This window comes from Ammospiza nelsoni, chromosome 20 (genome assembly GCF_027579445.1).
Source record: "Ammospiza nelsoni isolate bAmmNel1 chromosome 20, bAmmNel1.pri, whole genome shotgun sequence".
Lineage (NCBI taxonomy): Eukaryota > Metazoa > Chordata > Aves > Passeriformes > Passerellidae > Ammospiza > Ammospiza nelsoni.
Window position 1 is genome coordinate 10,908,122 of NC_080652.1, and position 23,784 is coordinate 10,931,905.

The following is a 23,784-nucleotide window of genomic DNA, read 5'->3' on the forward strand; positions in this document are numbered from 1 at the left end:
TAGAAAAGGCGCGGAGCCCCGCGCGGTGCCCGCGCTGCAGACGCGCCGCTCGCAGCTCCGCGGCGGCTCCGCTCCGGCTGCGCTCCCGCCGCGGGCCCCGCGGGCCGCGCCGCTTTAAGGACAGAGGGGGGCCGCCAGTGCCCGTCCCATCTGGTGCCCGTCCAACTCTTCCTCCTTCCCCTTGGCTTTTTCTTTTCCCAATGAGCTCCAGCGGGCTGGGGGAGGAGCGGGGGAAGGAGCAAACTTTGCCCCTGAGCTGCCAGCCCTCTGGACTGTGAGTGCGTACGGTGGGCATCCGCCCCAGCCTCCTGCAGCACCAGCCTGCTCTCCGCCTGCTGCAGCCTCCCTCTCCCTTGCTTTCCTCCTCTAAATTTCGCACAGTACGATGTAAGGGGCTTGTCGTAATTTTTTTTCCTAATTCTTATTTATTTCTCACCGAAGATGGTTTAATTTTTTTTTTATATTTCTACTATTTATTAATCCCTCCCAACCGTAAGCCTGCCCAGCTTTCTGCCAGCTGAGCCAGAGCATAAAGCCTGGGACTGCACCTGGGGCAATGAGCCCCGCACTGAAGAAGCCTCCTAGAGAAATGTGCCGGGGCCGCGCAACAGACTAGATCCAAGCCCCGAAGCTCACACCACCAGTTATCCCCTCTCCCTCATCCCCTTCGCCCGCCTTTTCTGCACCCCGTCCCTTGAAACCTCGGATCAGTGCCTGCGCCGCGCTCCGGAGAGCTCTGCCGGGAAAATCCCGGTGCCCAAGGAGAGACGGGGCGGCCGTGCTAGATGCATGGGGGAGGGCTCCGGTTAATGCAAGTTCTGGGCTCCTGCAGGGACCCCGACAACCGTCAGCAGCAACAGCAACTCGGGCCCTCCTCCTCTGCTTCCTCAGCGATGCTTTTCCACAGCCTTTCCGGCTCGGAGATGCACGGGGTCATCGACGAGATGGATCGGAGAACCAAAAGCGAAGCACCGGCCATCAGCTCGGCTATAGACAGGGGAGAGACGGAAACGGTAGGAGCCGAAGGAATGGGAGAGTCATGCACCCCCCTAAACATGCCAAACCCCTCACAGATACAGCTTTTCCCCTAAAATAACAGACTGGGGGGAAGCGTATGCAAAATACTAAATCAGAAGAAAATTAAGCATAAAGGCACCCTAAAAGATTAAATTAAACCGTGGGGAAAGGCATGAAACTGTTAATTATTAATAATATGCATAGTAATAGTAACACTTGGGTGAAATGAACGGTACTGCTCTTGTGAGAAAACAGATAGACCAGCCTTTTGGTAGCGTCCAAGAACTCCTTCCCTTCCCCCAGCCTGTCCGGCCTTCCAAAGTTTTTAGGAAGAGGCAAAGTGTGGTTTTATACCGGTAACATTTTGGCACAGCAAATTTTTTTGTCTGCAGAATGGAAACACAAACACCAAAGAATCCAATTCTGTGTAATTTTTCAGGTAGGATGCCTTCATGGAGATAGTCGTTATAGCATTTATTTAAGAAAGAAAAAAACAAACACGAGTGTCTTTAAGTTATGGGTTTTTAAAATAATTTTAATATGTGGGTTTGTAAACATGGCAAACAGAACTAGAAGATATGCCTCAGGAAGACGGATGGATGGGAATTTTTATAACTTTACCACATTTCATCTTGTCTGCTGATGCGTAGACCTTGTATATTAATACATTTAGATAATTTAAAAGATGCATTCATCTAACCAGCATTAAGCTGGCAAAGTGGAAGAAATTTTCGAAGTGTCTAAAGTGATTTAGCAATTTATGCATACTATTTTTTTTTAAGAAATTACAATTCCGAAGTGAGATTATCTCATACGTTTATTAAATGCTGTCTTGTAAACTGATACAGGCGTATGCAAGGAAGATCCGTTTTCAGGTTTTCAAACTTCATCTGTATGTGTTCTTTCTTGTAATGTTATATGAAATTTGCTTAAAGGTGACAGTGAGACTATTTAATCTTGAAACATCATCTAGAGAACGGCCTTTGTACTAGAAGGGTGGGATGCGATTTCTAATCTAAATGGTTTTGGTTTTCTTTTAAAAAGTTGATATTTCTCCGTACAATTACACAACATCCAATGATCTTTGCTGGAATAAATATTGTGGCGTGATAGTTTTATATCTATATAATCTGTATGGATACACGTGTGTATGTGACAAATAGTGGGTTGGAATACTAGATCCTTGAATTCCATTTCTAGACCGCAGAATATTTTTGTTACTGGAAGAGCGAAGTAGAAAAAATCGTTATTTAATTTAAAGTGGATTTACAAGAAACTACTTTGGTTATAAAACGATCCCTGCTCGGAGTTCAGTTAATGCCTTAAAGAAACAAGCTACCGGTGGGTTCCTGTGACTAACACCAGTGGAGTGCCAGGGTTTTATTTGTGCGGAGTTCTCCTAGTGGGAATGATGCGGTGCAAACGGGAGCGCTCACAGAGATGGGATTTTGTGATCCCCGCAAGCACAGGATGAAAGCAATGGGTTTGGCATGTGCTGGAAAATCAGCCTCGGTTCATTTCGATTTCCTCCGATTAGCTGTCTTTGCTTTTGCTTTGCGCGAGGATTTAAGGCTCTAGAGGAGGTAAAAGCAAACAAACAACTTCTCCCCCGCCCCGAACCAAAACAAACTGCGCATTGGGCACAGCTGTAAGGAAATGTTTCGGGTGCTCGTGCACAAGAACAATCTGCCGTGGGCTTTTGTGCAAAGCGGGTAAGAGTAAGTTGGGAGCGAAGTGGAAAGCAGCATATTGCAAGGTCTGCCCCGGACGCTGCTCCGCCCGAGCCTCCTCTCCCGAATGCTGTTTTAAGGTGCCTGCTGAAATAAATAAGCATGCTTACACGGTTCCGATATTTCTTCCTCTTTCTTGTTCGGTAGAAGTTGACAGGATATGTATGAATTTGGGGTTTTTTGAAGGTTTTGACTGGATTGGGATTTGACACTAAACTATTAAATTATATAGGGCTTATATTTAGTTTTATTGCTTCCAAGTTTATCCTAGCATAATCTAATGTGCTCTCTTGGTTTTAACCCGCTCTCATTCCTGCACGTTTCCCACTATTTCGTTTTCCTGATTAAACATTCTGCACCTCGGATTTAGTAACGCTCATCTCCTCCGCAGCTTTATTTACTGATCCCTTTAGCGCTTTGGGTCAGAGCAGATCGCGATCCGTGTTGTTTGGAACCAGCTTGCAGAGAGCTGTGTCTGCAGCTCTGTGACTACCGGGGGTTTGATCGTAATTCATTCGGAATTTTATAGCTAGGAAAATACACACACAGACACGCTCCACATACACGCACTCACACAGCATTAACTAGGCAGACACTCTCAATATTTCCGTAATTCTAAATTTTAAAATGATCTATCTGTGATTTGCCCTGCTCTATTATTATTGTGCCTGTTTATTGAACGGCGCCTTTTCTTGGTTTGAGACTGGAAAATCCACCAGAAAAAAAAAGTTCTGGGTCCGGTCTGGACGCCTCCCCTAGAAGCCAGGGTGGTTTTCTGTTTGTCTCGCCCGCCTCCCGCCCCCTCCCGGGAAGGTGGGATGCGGCGGGACCCTGGGGAGCGGGCCCGGGCCGGGCGGGGTGGGGGGCTCGGAGCCCCCGCTGCTCTGCCAGGGGAGCGGCAGCTCGGGCCCGGCCGGCCAGGGGGAGGGGGGAGCCCAGCCGCGCTCCTGAGTTTCTCCCTCTCGCTAACGGTCTGTAATTGTTTTCCCCCAGCAGACCATGCCTTCCATCAGCAGTGACAGGGCTGCCCTGTGCGCCGGCTGCGGGGGTAAAATCTCCGACCGTTATTACCTCCTGGCTGTGGACAAGCAGTGGCACATGCGCTGCCTGAAGTGCTGTGAATGTAAACTCAACCTGGAGTCCGAGCTCACCTGCTTCAGCAAGGACGGCAGCATCTACTGCAAGGAGGACTATTACAGGTACAGCCTGCCCTGGCCGCCGGCCGGGACGGGGGCACTGCCCGCCGCTGCGCCCCGGAACAGAGCCCGTCCTGACGGCACTGCGGAGGGGACCCGTGGCCACGCGTGGGGCAGGCTGCGAGCTCCCGAAACCTCCCCCTGGGGAGGGAGACTGGTGGGGAGGATGAGTCCCGTGCTGCCGAGAGGGGGGCACGGCCCGGGCACGGCTTCCCCCCGGCCTGCTTTGGCTGCTGGGGCCTTCCCCAGGCGTGCCCTGCTCGGCCTCCTGTGCTGGCTGCGGGGCCGGGGCCCGCCGCCGGTGCCTCCTGCGGCCGGGGGTGCGGGCACATTCGCGGCCCGGGGGCCGGTGCCTTTCCTGGTGGGGTCTGGTGGGGCGGGAGCTGCGCTGCGAGGTGGGAAACGGGACGGAGACTCCCGCGCTTCCGTCCCGGGATGCGCGCCCGGCTGGGCTCCGCAAACGTCCCGGCTTTGTGCCGCTGCCCCGGCCGAGGCGGCCGCCCCGGGGCTCGCGGCCCTTTGCCGCCCTCCGGGCAGAACCGGCCAAGGACGGGGTGGGGGCAATGCGCCTCTCACCGTCTCCTCTGGCCTTTCTGTTTTGCAGGAGGTTTTCGGTGCAGAGATGTGCGAGATGTCACCTGGGGATTTCTGCCTCCGAGATGGTCATGAGGGCCAGGGATTTGGTATATCACTTAAATTGCTTCACTTGCACCACTTGCAACAAGATGCTGACCACTGGCGATCACTTTGGCATGAAGGACAATCTGGTGTACTGCCGCCTCCATTTCGAGACTCTCATCCAGGGGGAGTACCAGGTGCATTTCAATCACTCGGATGTAGCCGCTGGGAAGGGCCCGGCTTTGGGAGCGGGCTCTGCCAACACTTTGGGACTGCCTTATTACAATGGCGTGGGGACTGTCCAGAAGGGGAGACCCAGGAAAAGAAAAAGCCCGGGGCCTGGAGCAGATCTGGCAGCCTACAATGCAGGTAAGAGACCCTTCCCCCAGAACAGTTCAAATGGTCTGTTTCTGTTCACTTCCAAAGGGGGATTTCCGTTTATTTTAGCTTAAACTGTTAATAATAGTTTAGCTGCAGCATAATTATTGAGATCAAGTGCTGTCAAACTGCAATTACAGAAGCTAATATTCACTTCAGCTGGAAATAAAATGTTTTGAAGCAAGGTCATCTGGTTAAGGGGAGGGAAGAAGGGGGAGTGCAGCCTGAAATAAAATCTGGAAACCAGAGATTTTAAGTTAGCACTTCAGAGGCCCGTGAATTTTCTTTAGTGGCTACACTCTAAAGCTGCTGACGGGTGAATTGTTCAGCCCTGTCCTGAGCTCTTGCACTCCAAAGCTTTGGAAGGAAAGAGAGAGAGGAGGTGGCCGTTTCCCAGGGGCTGCAGGGGGGCGGTCGGGCTGGCTGTGCCCGGGCAGGGCCCGCGGGCAGCAGGTGTCTGCGGGCAGCACAGAGCCTGCTCGCTCGGGGGCGAGTTCCGCTGGAGTTTTGTTCATGAGAGGTGACTCGGAGAAGAGTCGGGAAACTCGCAGCATCCCCTCTGAACCGAGCCCAGCACAGGAGGGACGGGAGCGAGCCTGGCAGCAGCCAGGGCTCTCTGGATACAGCAGCAAACTTTCCGACGTGTTTCCTCGTTTAACCTCCCCACCGCCACAGCACTGTAATTTTACAGGCAAAGGAATTCGAGCAACCTCCTGCCCCCATCCCTGCTCCCCTCTGCCCCTCGCTCCACTTCTCCGTGTGGCTGCCATCAGAACGGCTGCCATCCCGGGGGCTTCCTGCTCTGCTGCTTGCATGCAACAGGGAAAAATGCTTGGACAAAACAAAATTCTTAGCTGTTGGTTTTATTGGAGGACTTGGAGGCGGAGGAGGGCTGCCCCCAGCCCGGCGTTTCCCGAGCTGGGCGCTCGGGCCGTCCCGCCAGACCCTGACACCGAACTCGTTTCCCTGCGTCGTTCTGTGCCTCGGTGCCCTGTGTGCTTCTCCGCCCGTCTCAAACTGTTTCAGACTGGTTTCTCTTCCAACCTGCCTGCTTCGGACGTGTCCCGTAGGGCACAGATTTACCTTTACCACGTTCTTGTTTCCCGGAGAGGGCGTTCGGTAAAGGCCAAGTTGGCTGCGGTTTGTTCCGAGCCGCGTCTCGGCGCGCCCCGACAGCTGCGGGCTGCGCCGGGCGGCCGCTCCGGCCGCGCGGGAGGAGGAGGAGGAACGGGGGAGGAAGGCGCGGGGGACACCGAGAAGTGCAGGGGTGGCGGGGAGCTCGGGCCGCGGGCCGGGGGAGGCAGCTCGGGACCGGGGGGCTGCGGCTGTTTTGCGCCCGAAGGGAGTAACAACAGCGACGAAATGGGGTGGTTTGTGCTGAAAACGGCAGGGAGAAAAGGCGCATCTCTAACCGCCAAACGCACCTCGGGAACGAATTTGCCAGCCATTATTGGTTGAACTAATTGCTGAATAATTTGGAAGTAGTGCAAAAAGCAGTAGTGGTCCCAGTGGTGAAGGTTGATGAAAAGTGGATGTAGTGTTCTCGCGAATAACAGTTCAGCTTTAAAACATGCATAAAATATACATTTTTCCCGTTAAAAAACGTCTCCTTTTCGGAGGGATTAGCTTTTAATTGTCCTTCCGCTGTCTCCCTGTGCAGGGCAGATGTTCAGATTCAAAGGACCTGTAAACCGAATCAGCGGCATCTGTCCTGGATGGGAGCACAGCCCGAGAAAGTCTCACTGCTCCCTGACGTCCTAAATAAACCGCCTTTAACTGCATTTTGAAAAATTCGTTTACAAAAGAATTGCCGTCTGACTTTTAGTGGTTGTTTAGAGCGTGCTACTGAAACTTTAGAGATCTTCTTTGAGTAACCCTTGGCTTCTTCGCTTAAGCTATTTATCTACTTAACTATTTACTAGACCTATAATCGACTAATTTATGCGGTAATAAGTGCCATTGATCTTGGAAATCAGACTGGGTTACTCGTTGATGTAAAATTCCGCAAACCAGTAAATTATTGCAAAGCCTTGGATTTTGTACCTTTAAAAGATAAACCATCTAAAAATGTGATAGTTTCTCTTTTTATTTTTAGTGGAACTTGTAATTTCCTTCTCAGAAATGCACTACAAATGCATAATGTTGTCATCTGAGGGGATTTGTTCCTGGTGATTTGTGTAGAATAATTTTGTAAATAAATCTACACCCAGAGGTGGTGGGAAAAGGGGGACCCATAAACTTGGCAGAGTCGAGACCGAAATAATTTTGTAAATTGCAGCAAATATTCATCTGCAACACGAATTAGACTGACTTTTTTCTTTTTTCTTTTCCTACTTAAACGAGACTCCGTTTGCAGGGGGATGATGGGTTTAGATGTGGATAGAGCCTGACAAGTGGAAAATGGCTTAGAAGGATGCTGAAACTTCAAAAAGACTTCTTTTTCTTTCTTTTCTTTTCTCTCTCTTTTTTTTTCTTTAAGTGTGTTCCTGTGATCATAATTTCCTCCTTCACTTGTTGGAATGGAGTTTGATGGTTTTTTTAGGTCAGTAAATCAATGGCTGAAAGCTTGCTGAACACAGAAGCACCTGTAAAGAATTCTGAATACTCCCTTTGTGAATTAGACCCCAAACCTCCCACAGTCTGCTATGTTTTATTCATTTGTATCTAGTCTGGCTTTAAGACACTAAAATATCCCGGAAAATGACAGATGTATTGCGCAAACTTGGGGCACGACGGGCTGATAAAATACCCATAATCTGTACAAACAGCCAAGATATTAAGAAACACTTCCTTCCTTTGCTAGCAGGAAGGTGCCTCGTGCTTCGCTGCGGGGTGACGGAGCATCCAGGCGGGGTAGATGTCCAGGCGGATGGGGACGGGGCTGAGGGCGGCTCTTTGCCGGGGATGGGAGGGGAGGCTGCGGAGACGCCGACCCAGCTCCGGGCAGGGCTCGGGGCAGCGCCGGGGACGCCTGGAGCTGACCCCCTCGAGTGGCTGTGTCAAAAGTGGTTTGGGGTTTTTTTCCCTGACAAGAATGCGAAAAGCCTGGAAAGTTTTGTAGAGCGAATCCCTCTTTCCTCCTCCTTTCCCTTGGGACTAAAAGCTCACAAGAAGCTTCCCTGTGACTACTGTGACAGAGCGAGCAGACGGGAATCGCGGCTTAAAACCGGATGTCTTGCAGAGATTTCCTAGGGAAAATTAGGGTTTACCCCTTTCCCCCCCTCCCCTTGCTTCTCCCCCTTCTCTGCCTCCTCCCTGGCTGTGGTCACCTTCGGGCTCCCCGGGCGCATGTGGCCCCTCCCCAGGGGGCTGGGGCTGGGGTCGGGGCCGGGGCAGGCGCAGGGGCTGGGCTGGGGTCGGGGCCGGGGCAGGGCGCGGGCATCGCTCCAGCCCCGAGGGGCGAGCGGGGCCCCGGGAGCGGCCCGCGGGAGGCGGCAGGGCCGGGAGCCCTGGGCAGCGCAGGGGTGCCTGGGCAGCACCCGGGGTCCCTGGGCAGGCTCGGGGTCCCTGGGCAGGCTCGGGGTCCCTGGGCAGCACCCGGGGTCCCTGGGCAGCACCCGGGGTCCCTGGGCAGGCTCGGGGTCCATGGGCAGGCTCGGGGTCCCTGGGCAGCACCCGGGGTCCCTGGGCAGCACCCGGGGTCCCTGGGCAGGCTCGGGGTCCCTGGGCAGCACCCGGGGTGCCTGGGCAGCGCCGGGGTGCCTGGGCAGCGCCAGTGTCCCTGGGCAGCACCCGGGGTCCCTGGGCAGCACCCGGGGTCCCTGGGCAGGCTCGGGGTCCCTGGGCAGCGCCGGGGTGCCTGGGCAGCGCCAGTGTCCCTGGGCAGGCCCGGGAGCGGAGCCCGCCGCAGCCCCTTCCCCCGGCGGGGCGGGCAGCGCGGAGCGCGGCTCGGCCGGGGCCGCCCGGGTTAATCGCGGCGCTCAGGGACTGACCGCGCACTCGCACCGGCCATTCAGCGCCATTCAGCTGGCTTAATTGAGGGGAAAAGCCCTGGCGGCGGTTCCTCCCGCGGGGCCCGGCCCGGCCGCCCCTCCCGGCCCCTTTGTTCTCCCGGCCCGGCCGCGCTCCCCCCGGGGCCACGGCGGCCGCGGGGCCCGGGCCTGGGGCGGCCCCGGGGGGCACCGGGACGCGCGGCCCCTTTGTCCGAGGCGCCCGGGGAAGGCCGGAGGAAGAGGGCTCTAATCCTGCTCTCCTCCGTCCTGGCCTTGCGATGCTCGGCCTGGGCTCCTTAAGGCTCACTGGCTTTATCTCCTCAGAAACACTTGAAATGTCAAGGTTGAGGCAGCGCTGTTGTGTCTGTTGCTCCGTGGCTTGGCGGAGAGACGCTCCTTTTAGTGCTGCCAGGCACCTCAGGAGCAGCCGGGGATACCTTGCCTGCTCCCAGTGCCACAGCTTCACCCATTCTAATGCCTGTGGTGAGAATGTCAGGAATCTGTCCTCTCTATGTATCTTCTCCTTCCTCCAAAGAGAAAAACCATGTCTGTTCCTGTCCCAAGTACCACTCTGAGGGCTCTGTCTCACCTCTGTCCCCTTTGAGGATAAGGGTACCACAAAGTCCTCTACATGCCCCGAACCGAACAACAGATGCGGCTGCACCCCTGCCTGGTCTAGTTAATCACAAGTTCCCTCTCCAGGCAGCAGGAGGTTAAAACACCCCCTTGACTCCGATTACAGAAGGAAAGGGGTGTATGTTCCCGAGCCACTATTGAGAGATAATGCACACACAACGTGTCTCTTGTTTCATCACTCTTTCAGAATCAGGATTAGTTTTCTTTCTTTTGGCGTAATCTAACATGTCAAGCACAAGCTACTAAGAACAAAATTTCCCCCAAAGGAAATTTCTCTTTCTCATCTTCATGTGCCATAATCTTAGCAACCTAGTAACTGCTAAGCACACACTTTGCCCTGAGTCCCAAGCCATGGGGGGCTCTGGTGATCTGAGGGTGAAGCAATGTTCCCAAGTTCTCCCCCTCTAACAGACTTTGTTACAATAGCACCAGCACAGCCTGGTCTATGCTCTTGTTGCTGGGTTTAGGGAGGTGTTATGCATTAATCTGCAAAGGGTATTTTGGCTACCAATGTCAAAACAAAATGTTTTCCTCTTAGTCTGTAGGGATGCAGTGATGCTGCCTGTGGACACCACCATCCTGTGGCCAGGATGGGCTGAGGCTGTGTGTGCTGCCCCTGCTGCACCAGCGGACGTGGGGAGGGCAGTGCCTGGGCTGTGGGGTCTGGGGAAAGGCCTTAGAAATGTTCTAGGGTCAAAAAAGAGACTTGGCACTGCTTCAGAATTTGTTTTATCAAAAAATAGAAGTGAAACACTCATTAATTTAAGGCTCCTCTATTCGACTGGAATTCTACCAATTGTATTTCTGAAATCCCAGCAGGAGCCTGAGATACTGCAATGGAATGGAAATGTTACATATGGATAGTTCAGCAATTCCTTTGGGAGATGCACAGGACACCACAAAAGAACAGGGAAGACAGTGCCTGAAAAACAGAGGGTTGCGTGAGGAGCATGTACAGTGTTAGTTTTACACCCTGATGCCTTTTGCAGAAACTCCTCAGCTCTTAAAATCTCCACTTACACCCTTGGCCCGTTCCGTGTGTCTGTGCCTGCAACACCCATGGACATTGCAGATTCTGTGAGAGATGCAGATAATATTAGACTGAATAAAATAGCCTGTTGGGGATGGTGCCAGGCACCACAACCAAATACAAGAGGGGAATTGGCACCAGCTAGGACTATTTATGTCCTACTGGGTGATGCCTGGGAGCAGCCAAACCGCTTGCACAAGACAGCGAGCGGCACACGCCCTCGTGCACTTTCAAAATCTGTGCTGCAACTTCCATCCCAGACAAGGACATTCTGCCACTCTCAAGTGGTGCATGCCTACTGTTATTTTAATACTATTTTTACTTAGTAGGTAATGAGGTAAAATGCTGAGAAATTCCCAGAGTAAGTTGTTCCTTTTCCCATCAGGGTTTGATGAAAAGCTGACACCCTCATTCCATTCTAAGAGGGTTTAGAATCAGTTTTATATCCTTGGATTCTGAATGTATCTCATTCTCTATGGGACACATTAAAATCCAGCTCCTTGCAGCCCTAGGCTTTGTTTTGTTGCACATTAACAGGAACCAGACCTCAGTCCTGCAGACAGATATTTTGATGCATTTCCTCCTATGTCTGTCTTGTTGTTTCTTGGAGGGTTCAAAAGCCTCTAAGATGACGCACAAAGGTCTTTTCCATTACTAAGATCTAAAATTCTTTGGGTACATTTTAAAAACAAGCATGATTTGGTTTTACATTTCCATAACAGAATTTTCTGTGAGCATTATTATGTTATTTATCCCCTTGCTCTTTATATCAGGAATTGTGGTGATGAAGGAGGCTGGAGCACATGCCACGACTCCAGATGGGCAACTAGGTCCCAGATCTTAAACCCAACAAGATTTGGCTACATCCCAAACAGCTCCATTACTACTCCATTGTTACTCTCTCCCTCGAAGTATCTTACACCTTTTAAATTCAGGTGCTTGCAGTTTTCCATGCTGCAGAAAAACAAGCAGAAATGCTTCTTATGGCCAAAATTTGGCACAAGATCCAGAGGTCTGGAAAGGATTTATACAAATGTATGCACATGCACGCACACACGCACAGAGACACACATTTCTATGTACAGCACCATTTTCTTAGCTACTTTTTAAATTATAGGAGTACAGAAACACAGGAGAGTTTGAGGCTTTGGACACTTTGGGCATATCTGTTAAACAAACGTGCTTTTGGGCTTGGAGCTGAATTTTTGCAGGCCTTGCTCTGTATTGTGCCACAGCTTTTTAGCAGGTTTTGAAAGGCTGAGGATTATAAAGCAGCTACTGTAGCTACTGCAAACCTGCTTAGGGAACCTGCATGCATCTTTACTTAGGAATCTGTGCATTTTATTATCCGTGTGTTTTTTAAATCTGTTTTTAATACATGCCTGTCAGAATGTATGTGTTTTCACTAGGGCTGAGACCCACTGATGGACAATGAATTTAGACAACATAGGTGCATGAGATGTACTCAGTTGTAATTAAACAGCAATAGTGGACAATTGAAAACAAGCCTGTTTTCATGTTTAAGAAACTAACCAACAATTCCCATTCAAAAGAATTTTTGGTTGTTTTTCTCACACTGTGTGGAACAGAGATAGCAATTTTTCATTACTTTTAGCATAAAACTTGTAGGAAATGAAGAGGGACTTGTAGATATTTGGTCAGGAAAAGCTAATTAACAACAGTTTGTTAATGCTAATTTTCAGTTATATTCCTAATTTTATGTTGGATTTAAACTCGGTTCTTAATGTTATTTTAAGAGGGTTTCTATGGTTTGCTGTATGCACAAATAAATGAAAAACTACTTTTGGTCTACAAGATTATTTTGCTTGGCATTCAGTATTTAATACTTCTTGATAATTTTTACAGTGTTCTTTTCTCACAGACCTTCTTCTTCAGCTTGATTTTTGCACGTGTATCAAACACTGCCATTCCTCGATTTCAAAAGGATATGGCAGAAATGATAATTCAAACTAGTATTTGCAAACACTTTTCTAAAAAAATTGAAATATAAACATATAAATAATTAAAAAGATTTTTCATTTGGCATGCCAGTGAATATGTTGTATTAACAGCTTGATTTCTTTAGCTAGTCAGATTATAGTCATAATTTGCTGTCTGGTAGCCACAAACTATTTCTTTTATAGTGTTTCATTTAATGGTCTCCCTTGTACTCTACAGGGTTTAGTTTGATGGAGGAAATAATTATGATTTTAACTAGTCTGTTCCATTGAGATTTAACTGGAGTGTATTGTGCAGTTCTCTTTGTGTGTTCCAGTGCAATTGATGGTGAGACCAAGTACAGTAAAAAAAACCCTTTACAGAGCTGAGGACAGCTACTGTCCTCCTACAGAAGGTGGAGGAAGAGCTCTGTGGAGGTGGAGAAGAGGGGAAAGGAAACAGAGCTGACATTTTAAAAGCCACAGAGGGGAAGGGCAGGGTCCTTGCAGGCTGGTTATTGTGAGGGAATGGCTGGAAGGTGCAGAAATATGATCCAGCTGTGCCCAGGTGGGCAAGAGGCCAATGGCCCCTGGGCTGTGCTCACCCAGTGCTGGCACTGCTGGGGCACCCCAAGGGCTGGGGGCAGCTCTGGGCCACTCGTGGCATGTCCAGGGTAGGGAATGGAGCTGGGAGGGAACGGAGCCCCAGGAGGGGCTGAAGGAGCTGGGCAGGGGCTCAGCCTGGAGCAAAGGAGGCTCAGGGGGCCCTTGTGGCTCTGCACACCTCCTGCCAGGAGGGCACAGCTGGGGACAGTCGGGCTCTGCTCCCAGGGAACAGGGACAGGAGCAGAGGGAACAGCCTCAGGCTGGGCCAGGGGAGGGTCAGGGTGGATATTGGGGAACTTCCCCAAAAGCAGAGGTGAAGCCCCTGTCCTTGGAGGGGTCTCAAAGCCATGTGGATGCGGCACTTGGGACACGGGTTAGTGGTGGCCTCGGCAGTGCTGTGTTAATGGCAGGACACAATGACCTCAGAGGGCTTTTCCAAACCAAACTGCCCTACAAAGCCATGAAATGGAGCAAAGGCAGGTAGGGTTGTGCCAGTACACGCTGCGGTGTGTCATTTTAATTGCTGCACTTGGGGAAATTGGAACAGTATTGGTTGTGGAGCAAGAGATTTAGAGGCCTTTTCCTCTTGTTGCCTTCAGCTTTGAGCTGCAACGAGAACGATGGTGACCACCTGGACAGAGACCAGCAGTACCCCAGCAATCAGAAAACCAAGCGCATGAGGACGTCCTTCAAACACCACCAGCTGCGGACAATGAAGTCGTACTTTGCTATTAACCACAACCCTGATGCCAAGGACTTGAAACAGCTAGCTCAGAAAACTGGCCTCACCAAAAGAGTTCTTCAGGTAAGAGCCGTCCTGTGCCTTGGAAAGTAATCAAAATATCAGTTTTATATTTAAAAAGCCATGGCTTTTGCTGCTTTTCAAGATATCCTTAGTCATTCATACCTTCTCTGAGACTAAGTTAATTCCCAGAAAGTATGAGAAGAGTTATTTCTTTTCAGTTTCTCTCAAGCAGATCACTTGGGTTCTAAATTTAATGAGAATTGTGAAGGTTTGGGGCCCTGTTTGTTTTCCTGGAGTTCTTTAATTCTGGTGCATGTTTTAGCTTCCAAGCTGCTGTACAAAAAAAGTGACTTATTTTAGTTAGTGTGCTCACTGTACATAGAGAGCTTTTAGTTTAGAAATTCAGAAAACATGTCAATGCTTACGTTTGTAAGAAATTAATCAACAGTTTGAATTTGTTTTATCAGGACAAGGAGGAGGGGTTCTTGTTAATAACTGAAGTGGATGCAAATTAAATTTTTCAAAAACTTATAGTTTAGTGACTTAGAATGAAATGAAACTGCACTTTAAAAGTACTTTGTCTTGCTCATGGGAACACACTCCATTTGAGCTATTGTGGGAAGGAAAAGGAACAGTATTAGTTGATTCAGCTGCATTTTAATTCATAGTTCTGACTCAAGAAGTAAATTTTAATGAGCACTTACCCAAATGCCTGTACCTGGAGATAAACTTGGGCATAGAGGAGCCATGGCGTTCCAGGATTTATTTCTGAAAGTTTTAAATGGGTCTTAATTGTAGAAAAAGGATTTGTGACCTTCCTAGAGACAGGTAGGGCTGCGAGCCCCATCCTGGGAAGCATCGTGGACAGCTCACAAGTCACAGCCAAGTGGAGGGCAGGAGAAAACTGCTGAGGAAAACTGAATTCACTGGAGGGACCCTGGAGCTCTCAGAGCTAACACCTGCCAGAAGAAGGAACAAAGGTTTTGTAGGCTTCCCTTTAAAATGACAAACTGTACGTAACGACTTCTGGCTACATCCTCACAGCTGGATTGGGTTTGTTTTTCTGAGCCTGATTTGCTGTGCAGGAACAGACTCCTCTGGCAGGTGAACAGCAGCTGTCCTAAAACCACACACATGGCTGAAGTCATTCACTGCATTGGTCTATCCTTAGACTGACCCTTCTCCTCTGTTTTACCCTCAGAATTCAGAGACTTTGGTAATACCAATTCACACCTGAATTACCTGAGAAACGACACATCAGTGTCTAGGAAGTGTCTTACGATTATCTTTCTGTTCTCTCTTGTCACTCCACACCAACTTTGATTTCCATCTCTCTCTTTTCACTGAATGGGTCTTTCCTTGCCTCTTTTTTCCAAGTTGTTGTCTCTGTTTCTTGCCATTCAGAACATATTTCCTTGTCTCCAAAATTGGACTTCATCCCATTACTCCTCTCTTCCTCCTTCAGCTTCTTCCTTGCTTCACTGCTTCTTCATTTCGTCTTACACGTCACAATTTGCAGTTTTAAAGTTCTTCTTTTGTTTGTTGCAGAACTTCACAATTCCACTAAAGTTTTGTTGTCATTTTGGTATTTGGTGTTTCACTTCTTTTACTCTCAGAGTTAAATACTCCTTTATGTCCAGACTCCTTTAGCTGCAGTGGTGGAAGGCAATAGTTGGTGGTGAGGATGGTTCCCTGGGGATGATGCTGTTGGAGGCAGTTCTAGAGAATGGAGTGACACTTTGTCTGGTATCGCTTGAGTTTTCCCACCTCTTACAAGCACTCTCTAGTCACGGATGTTTTGTTTGAAAATTAATTTGGGCCATGAGAACACAAATTTGTATTTTTTATGTTTCAGAACCTTTCTGCCCAGTTGGTTTATCTCTACCTGTGAGTGACAATTAAGTTCACATATATGAGTTTTAAGGTTGCTCTTTGTTGGGAAAGCTCATCCTGATGCTGGTTACTGAGACAGTGTCACTTGTCAATTCTTTGGAGCCAGAGAGGCTGGCATCCATCTGTGTCACTGATTGAACACAAAGTGATTCACTGGCACTATTGATGGAATCAAGCACCACTAGCACCAGCCTGTCCCACACCCAGAGGTGATTGCAGGTGTAGGGGCACACCTGGCAGGAGCCAGAGCTCTGCCACACTCCCCAGCAGGTATTTGTGAGCTCTGGCACTTTCTGTGTGCTCAGATCTCCATCCAGCTGGTGAGGGATCCTGGCTCTGTGGACACATTTCACAGAATTTATTCTAAGAGGAAATGCAGGGCACAGATCAGGAGAAAGGTGTACCTCCGAAACACACGGAACTGAGCTCCTGGTGATTTAGGGAACAGCAGCAGTGCCCTTGCTGTAGAGACAGCCCCACATGTTGTGTGATGAGGGGACTTTGTAGAGGAGCAGAGAATTTGAGGGTTTTCTAAATGTTCTGTGATACTGGAGTTGGAAGCCCTGGCTGATGTCTTTGCTTTATATACAATTTGTCACCAGCTGCACATGTCCAGTGATGGGATGGCTGGAAATGTAACCCTCTCTTCTCAGAATGCATTTCCTTCAATGTCTTTGTAATGCACACTCAAAGTAGCCACATTCAAATACAGCAAACTTATTTATGTTTTAACACCTATTTTTGTTTTGTTTCCTTCCAATTTAAGTTTGCAGTTTAATTTATATATCTCTTGCACTACAGCTGGGGGACACACGCCCTTTATTGGAAGCTATCATTAGTAATTAACAGCCTCAGCTAATTGAGCTAACTAACATAACTGGCATAAATGCTGCTCTCTGGGGAACTGACCTTTCTGTGTGTGAGTTCAGAAAAGGGAGGTGAAGGTAGGTAGCCCTGAGGAGGTGTGATGTGTTAGCTGTAGGTATGTACCTCTTCTCTCCCCAGGTGTCAGGAATAAGATTATCCACGGCCCAAGCACTTCAGGAACATAAAGCATCATTTTTCAGTGTGTGTCTTGTACACCACTTATTTTTTCTTGAATCAGTCCCCAGTAAAGTCACTACCAGAATCCTACAGAAATCACTGCATGTATTTGGACTCTGATGGTCCAGTTTCCAGTAGTGAACAAGGCTAAAATATTTCCATCCCATGTGGGGATCTATGCTGCCCTTTAGTGAAGGTTGGCTTTGGGCTGCAGGCTCTTCCTGAGCCCCCATTCATTAAACATCTCTTTGAACAGTTGTTAATTACAGCAGAGTCATCACAATGTATGTGCAGTGAGTGAACACAGTCTGCTTTGTGGTGTTACATCCTCCATGTACATCCTCCACTTACTTCTTAGTGAAACTCAGAGAACCTAAATGTCTCCAGGTAGCTGTGTGAATGAGCAAAATTGGTTTAAAATTTTCTTTTTAGCAGAAGCTGTTCACACAGCTAATATGTAACAGATGCAGCAATGGAGGTGTTACAAATCAGAAAATAAAGTTATCTAAAGTGATGATCCCATCAACTTCAGTATCCAAATCCTCTTAGTGAGTTTATTTTCAACACTCCCTTATCAGATTTGTTATTTCATTCCAATTTGACTTGGTAGAGACAAAGAATTTGCTCCACAGATCACTGAAGAGGGAGTGCAATGTTTTCCCCTCAGTAAATCCAATTCTGCCTCAGTGCTGAGTGCCCAGCTCCACGCATGCAGCCCCGCTCGCCGGAGTGTGGCAGCAGCAGTGGAGGGTCCTGCAGCTGCTTCTCATTTTCCACTGGCAGTTTTGGTCTGTATCTTCCCCTTTGATTTGAAATAGCTCAGCCTTGTACTGATGCAGTTGGACGGAAACCCACTAAACACTTCCCAATGATTTTGTTTATTCCTCAGTCCTGAAGGAATTGTGTAATTGATGTGAGATAAGTCCTTCTGGAAGGATTCTTCCAGTTCTGTGTGTCTGGGTGGTAATTTCTGCCTTGCCCTTCCAGGTGCACGGCCTGAGCTGCCCATGGGAGCAGTGGGGCAGCCTCAGGAGCAGCCCCATAACCCCAGGAACAGCCCCACAGCCCCAGGAACAGCCCCACAGCCCCAGGAACAGCCCCATAGCCCCAGGAACAGCTCCAAAGCCCCAGGAACAGCCCCACAGCCCCAGGAACAGCCCCATAGCCCCAGGAACAGCTCCAAAGCCCCAGGAACAGCCCCATAACCCCAGGAACAGCCCCACAGCCCCAGGAACAGCTCCAAAGCCCCAGGAACAGCCCCATAACCCTAGGAACAGCCCCACAGCCCCAGGAACAGCCCCACAGCCCCAGGAACAGCCCCATAGCCCCAGGAACAGCCCCACAGCCCCAGGAACAGCCCCATAACCCCAGGAACAGCCCCTGGAACAGCCCCATAACCCCAGGAACAGCCCCACAGCCCCGGGAACAGCCCCTGGAACAGCCCCATAACCCCAGGAACAGCCCCACAGCCCCAGGAACAGCCCCACAGCCCCAGGAACAGCCCCACAGCCCCAGGAACAGCCCCATAACCCCAGGAACAGCCCCTGGAACAGCCCCATAACCCCAGGAACAGCCCCACAGCCCCGGGAACAGCCCCACAGCCCCTGGAGCAGCCCCATAACCCCAGGAACAGCCCCACAGCCCCGGGAACAGCCCCATAACCCCAGGAACAGCCCCACAGCCCCAGGAACAGCCCCATAACCCCAGGAACAGCCCCACAGCCCCAGGAACAGCCCCATAACCCCAGGAACAGCCCCACAGCCCCTGGAACAGCCCCACAGGCAGAGGAACAGCCCCACAGCCCCTGGAACAGCCCCACAGGCAGAGGAACAGCCCTAGGACAGCCCTGCTCCTCTCCCACCACTCTCTAACACAAAGGCTTTGCTGAGGATGTCAGATTTAAAGCACATGCCAGAATGTCACTATGGTGGAAATAATGTTATCCCTTCTACCACAAGACTAGGTGTTTTCAGAATTCAAAGAATTAGATGTATTTTCAGTAATAATACAAATATTTATTATTATACAATTTCAAAGAGCCTTGTAACCATTAACTGATTAGCCTTGCCAATATTCCAGTGGGGAAGGAAGTAAAAGCAGTCATATAATCTCTATTTTCAGGTAATATTTGCAGGATTATATGATATTTCCATGTCTAACATGAATTGCCACTAATAAAGAGACAATGAACCATGTTGTATGTGCAGCTCCTGAAAGCAGTATGGGTGGTCACTGGTAAGGGCAGCTGAGCTCAGGTTTTCATAGGAGTGGAAGATGAAGGGAAATCCATAAACACCAGGAATCTTTCTCACTTGATGCACTACATCTTACCAGAGAATACCACAGAGTCTCTTGCCCTGGTAAGGTCAAGGAGCAGCTGGACATTTAGGAGAGTGTCATGTTTCCCATATTTGGGACTACTGAATATAAAAATATGGGTATTTAAATGAACATAAATGTGAAATTATGCAGAAGTAAGTGTATCTACAGCTGGCCAACTGGTTTGTCTGTTCTGTTTTAATTATGCCATGGCTACATGAACACACACAGCGACAGCAGCCAGCTCCAAACTCCGTTTCACAGCTCTTATCCTTTATACAGTTGCCAGAAGGTATTTTAAAGAAACCAACCACTAAGTTATTTTGTGGAACAAGTAGAAATGATTTCTGCCTGAAAGGTAAGAAGTCCTACCAAAGTTGCAGTTGCTGTTTTTGCTGTTCCTGAGCAGTTGGTGCTTGAGCCTTTGTGGTTTAAGTGACCAGAACAAAGAGCTTGGCCTCACCCACAGCCCCTGGCACAAGGGGCTCTGCTTGGAACCTGTCAGGCAAAAACATCACTTTGGGCTTTGCCCCTTTTTGACCACATTGCTGGTCTGTAGCAGGGTCACTGCTATACTGGACTCTGATACAATCATGGGAATATTTTTACTTGTGCTGGTTTAAAAGAACTTTTGTATATGAAACTGATAAACAGCCTTTAAATGAGGTGTTTTAACAAAGCAATTGGCAATATAAACTGGTCTAAAATACTGAGCTCTCAGAAAGAAGGACCTGTAGGGATGTGATTTATGCATGGCCCTTGAATTTGTGCCTGAGGATTATTTCCTGGTGGCATTCCCTGGAGAGAGCGTGAGAGACAGGGTGTGCACATTAAAGACCTTTGGCTGAGGGAGAAAGCTTTCCAAGGCAGGAAGAGTGCTCAACAGGGGGAATTTGGAGCTGGAGCATCCCTAGATGTGAAGAAAGGAGGAGAGAGGTGAAGCAGCCGAGGCAGGTCCATCCGCTGGGACTGCAGTGGGAGCTCCGCCCGCCTTCCTTCCTTCCTTCCTTCCTTCCTTGGGCAGCAGGAGCCCGTGGGAAGGCAGGGTGCCCTGGGCTGTGCCAGCAGCACTTTGCTGGGAGATGGATGTGAGGTACAAGGGGGAAACTCCTGATTTTGTGCTCATCAGGTGCACGGTGTTGGCCTCACCCAGACCAGTGCTGCTGGGATCGAGGGCTCTCAGGGATTCTGCATGCTGCCAAATTTCTGTGCATCCTTTCACACACCTTGTGCAGTCAGCTCAGCCTGCCAGCCTCCATGCCCAGCCCGCTCCTGGCCTGGGCACACTGTTTGCAGGGATGGAAGGACAGGGAAGAAGGAATATTCTGCAAGCAGAGGCCGTTTCTCATGGCTAGAACTGTTATCTGTTACCAGTAAAAATGTCTTTCCCAATCCAGTATTGATGAATTTGTGAATATGCTTTTGCATGCTTAAACTCTGCAGGTCTTTAAGTGCTGCACTGTTATATTAAACTGTTTCAGGTTTGGTTTCAAAATGCTCGAGCCAAATTCAGACGGAACCTCTTACGTCAAGAAAACACAGGGGTGGATAAGACTTCAGACTCAACCCTCCAAGCAGGGACCCCATCAGGTCCTGCCTCAGAAATATCCAATGCCTCCATGAGTCCATCCAGCACTCCCACGACTTTAACAGACTTGACTAACCCCACTATGCCAACTGTGACGTCCGTCCTGACATCAGTGCCCGGGAGTCTTGAGGTTCATGAATCTCGAAGTCCTTCACAGACAACTCTTACAAATCTTTTCTGATGACTCTTTCTTAATAATTTCTTTAAAAAAGAAATTATTCTTAGCTGAAATTCCAAGTGTATTTTAATAGAGGCTTTGAGCAACTGACTAACCACAGTTAGGATCTCTCCTAAAAAACAGAAGGAAATGTAGTGTTCTGGTATTATGGAGTATGGACTGAAGAATAACTTGGAAGATCTATTGCAACACAACATTTGTGTAACTGTACAGTTTTGTGGACTGAGCAAGGGAAACAGCAATTAATTTAAGTTGGCTAAAGCTTCTGTATTTTCAAAGACTGCCATGTGCCTTATATACTGTTTTATCTACATTCTTTGGATTCCATGTCCACTTCTCTCTTTTTCTCTCTGTATATTTATGACCAGGGCAAAAAATGTTAAAGAGTTTGTTACTTTGAATAGTCCTAAGCCTTTCATTGGTTGCTTTGTTGTTTTAGAATTTTAAGGTCGAAGTCTGTTCGAATACCAGAATTTGTAAAATCTAACCAGTAATAAAACCACTTATGGAAACTACTTGGTAATGGCTGCAGTTACATTTAACATTAGTGTCACAATCCAGGTAGGCTGACTGGATCCAAAAGGGTTAGAAAAATGCACTTCAAACACAGTGTCTGCCTAGGAAAACCCCTAAATATGATGTACACTTTCCTCTGGTTCCCAAAGTATTTCTGGGTGAGAAATCCAGCTTGTACAACGGTCTAGGTACCTTCATTGTAGAGAAATAATGTTAGTTGCAGGTAGAAGTGATCAGATAATGTTACAACTCAAATAGAAGAACTATGGTTCATTTTGCCACGTGAAGGAAACCTGACTTTGGCCAGCATGCAGGAATCTTGCTTTTGTGCAAGGCTTGTCCCATGTGCTGGAGGCCACAGGGCTCCATCAGCAAGGTGCACACTGGGGGAGCTCTGCCCCAGGAAAGAGGCTGAAGTATTTCAGGTTATTTTACAACACTGGTGGGCAAAGTTGAGGCAAAATTATGTTTTATAAAGTCACAGCCTTACATTTTTTGTAATGTTTTGAAGGAATAAATAGCCAAGGAAGAATATATTATTGACACTAAAAGTGGTTATTCCTTTAATGATTATGGACCTTTCAACACAATTGAATTCCTTCTCCCCAAAAATCTCTGCAGAATAGAACTCATATTTTGAGTTTTTTTCCTATTGTTTTTAAAATTGCTTTTCTGTAATAAAAGAAATACCTCAGCAAAGTTTAAATATGTATAAGAAGGAGTCTACACTATGCTGTTTGCCCAGTAGGTTTAGAGGTTTGGAGTGGTACATAAGATGCAGATGGTTGTTCCTTTTCAAACCTGTTCCAATCAGTTCTTTCAGTCAGATGTTGGGTTGTACTGGCCAGCTCTCTGAAACTAATCCCTCATTCCCATTGGATCAGAATTGCTAAAAGATTATTCTAAATAAACAGCAAGATAGATGCCAAGATTTGTGTCCTTTGCCCTTCTCAGGGCATTGAAGATGATTTTGTAGGCTGGACTTTTTCTGAACAGTGTTCTGGTTTTAAAAACGCTACATTTATTCACCTTTCTGAGCTGCAAATTTGCTATTCTTGTGCAAGCCAAATTCCTATCAAGATCAGGGAGAGATTTCAGAGCATGAGGACTATGGGACAGAAAAGCTGACATAATTGGGTCATTTATTAACCTTTTTAACACTTCAGCTTAAAAAACCCCCGAGGTGAGCTATGGGCAAAGCAGGACAGCCCTCAAGGATGAGAACTGGTTGGGATCTGCGAGAGGGATCGGGGTCTGGTCACCAAACCCACGGCTGCCAGCGTCTGTTGAGTTTATGCACAGTGATGAGACACTAAAAAGGTGGTTTGTGTTGAATTTATAAATGTTACAGGTTTATCCAGGACATTTTTCCTCGTGATCCAAGTGTCTGATAAGGATGTTGTGCTGGTTGGTGGACTGTAACAGGTACATATCTGCCTTTCAAAGCTGTTCTGACACGGACATTCTGCTGTTTGTAACATTTTGTTCATTGTCAATCACCTTGGAGATTTTTTTTTTACATGGTAAGCTGGATCTTTTCTTGATTTAAAAGGCAATTTTGGTCCACTGTTAAATGGTTCCAGGCCATAATTAAAACCCTGTGTATTAACCTGTGAACAGTTTTACAATACCGAATCCTGAAATCTGAAGTGTTACGGCAAATGTAGCGCAGAACAATTCCAATGGTTCTTTAAAATTGTACTGCTATTATTTGTGATCTTGTATCTTAACTACCTGAATCCATGTGGATGGAAATACCTTTCAAATCAATTCTCAATATTGCCTTTTCAAACACCTGACCTTCACGAAGGGGAATACTCTCATGTTAATCTTATCTGAAACCTATACGAGACAATTAGAGAAATTGTCTGGTTTAATCAAATCAGGGATTTTGCATATAAATAAGAGACAATATTCTATGTAGGGTCTTTATGTAGGTGCATTAGGATTCACTCTGGCTCCGATGACCTATGTTGTCCCCATGACTGTTTCAATCCTGTGGTATTGTTTGGTTGTTTAGAGCTTGTTGGTTTTGAATGCTGTACATTTTTTTACTACTGCAATCCTAATGTTTCTTCACATTCTTGTACAGTTCCACATTTGATGTATTAGTCTGAAATTCTGTTAAAAACATGAACAAAAATGGAAATGATATTTCTTTGGAAGTGTATTTTTACTGTATATCTAATTTGAACTAGTTGAACATACTTCTTTACATTTTGCATGATAGGTGTGTAGTTCATTTTTTAAATATGAAAGAGACTTAAAAGTAACTTAGAACAAGAATATAATGAAACTATACAAATATGGAAATACATACAATGATTTGCTACTTTTTGACTCAAGAAGCTTTTTGAAATACATTTTACCTAGTTTATTTAAGATAACACAGATATTCTGTCTCTGAGTTCATACATAATG

General features: G+C 47.9%; 1 protein-coding gene across 2 annotated transcripts; it reads left to right on the forward strand.

Annotated features, from left to right (window-relative positions):
• The first annotated feature begins 799 nt into the window (after window positions 1–799).
• Window positions 800–23,504, forward strand: LHX2 (LIM homeobox 2). Of its 2 annotated transcripts, none has more exons than XM_059486456.1 (5): window positions 800–1,013; window positions 3,741–3,946; window positions 4,548–4,930; window positions 13,680–13,885; window positions 20,563–23,504. In XM_059486456.1, the coding sequence occupies exons 1-5, from the start codon at window positions 810–812 to the stop codon at window positions 20,848–20,850; spliced, it is 1,287 nt and encodes a 428-aa protein (XP_059342439.1). In that variant the 5' UTR covers window positions 800–809; the 3' UTR covers window positions 20,851–23,504. The 2 variants fall into 2 exon arrangements, with proteins under 2 accessions (XP_059342439.1, XP_059342441.1); XM_059486458.1 differs by having other exon boundaries at window positions 879–1,013; window positions 3,744–3,946.
• The last annotated feature ends 280 nt before the right edge of the window (window positions 23,505–23,784 follow it).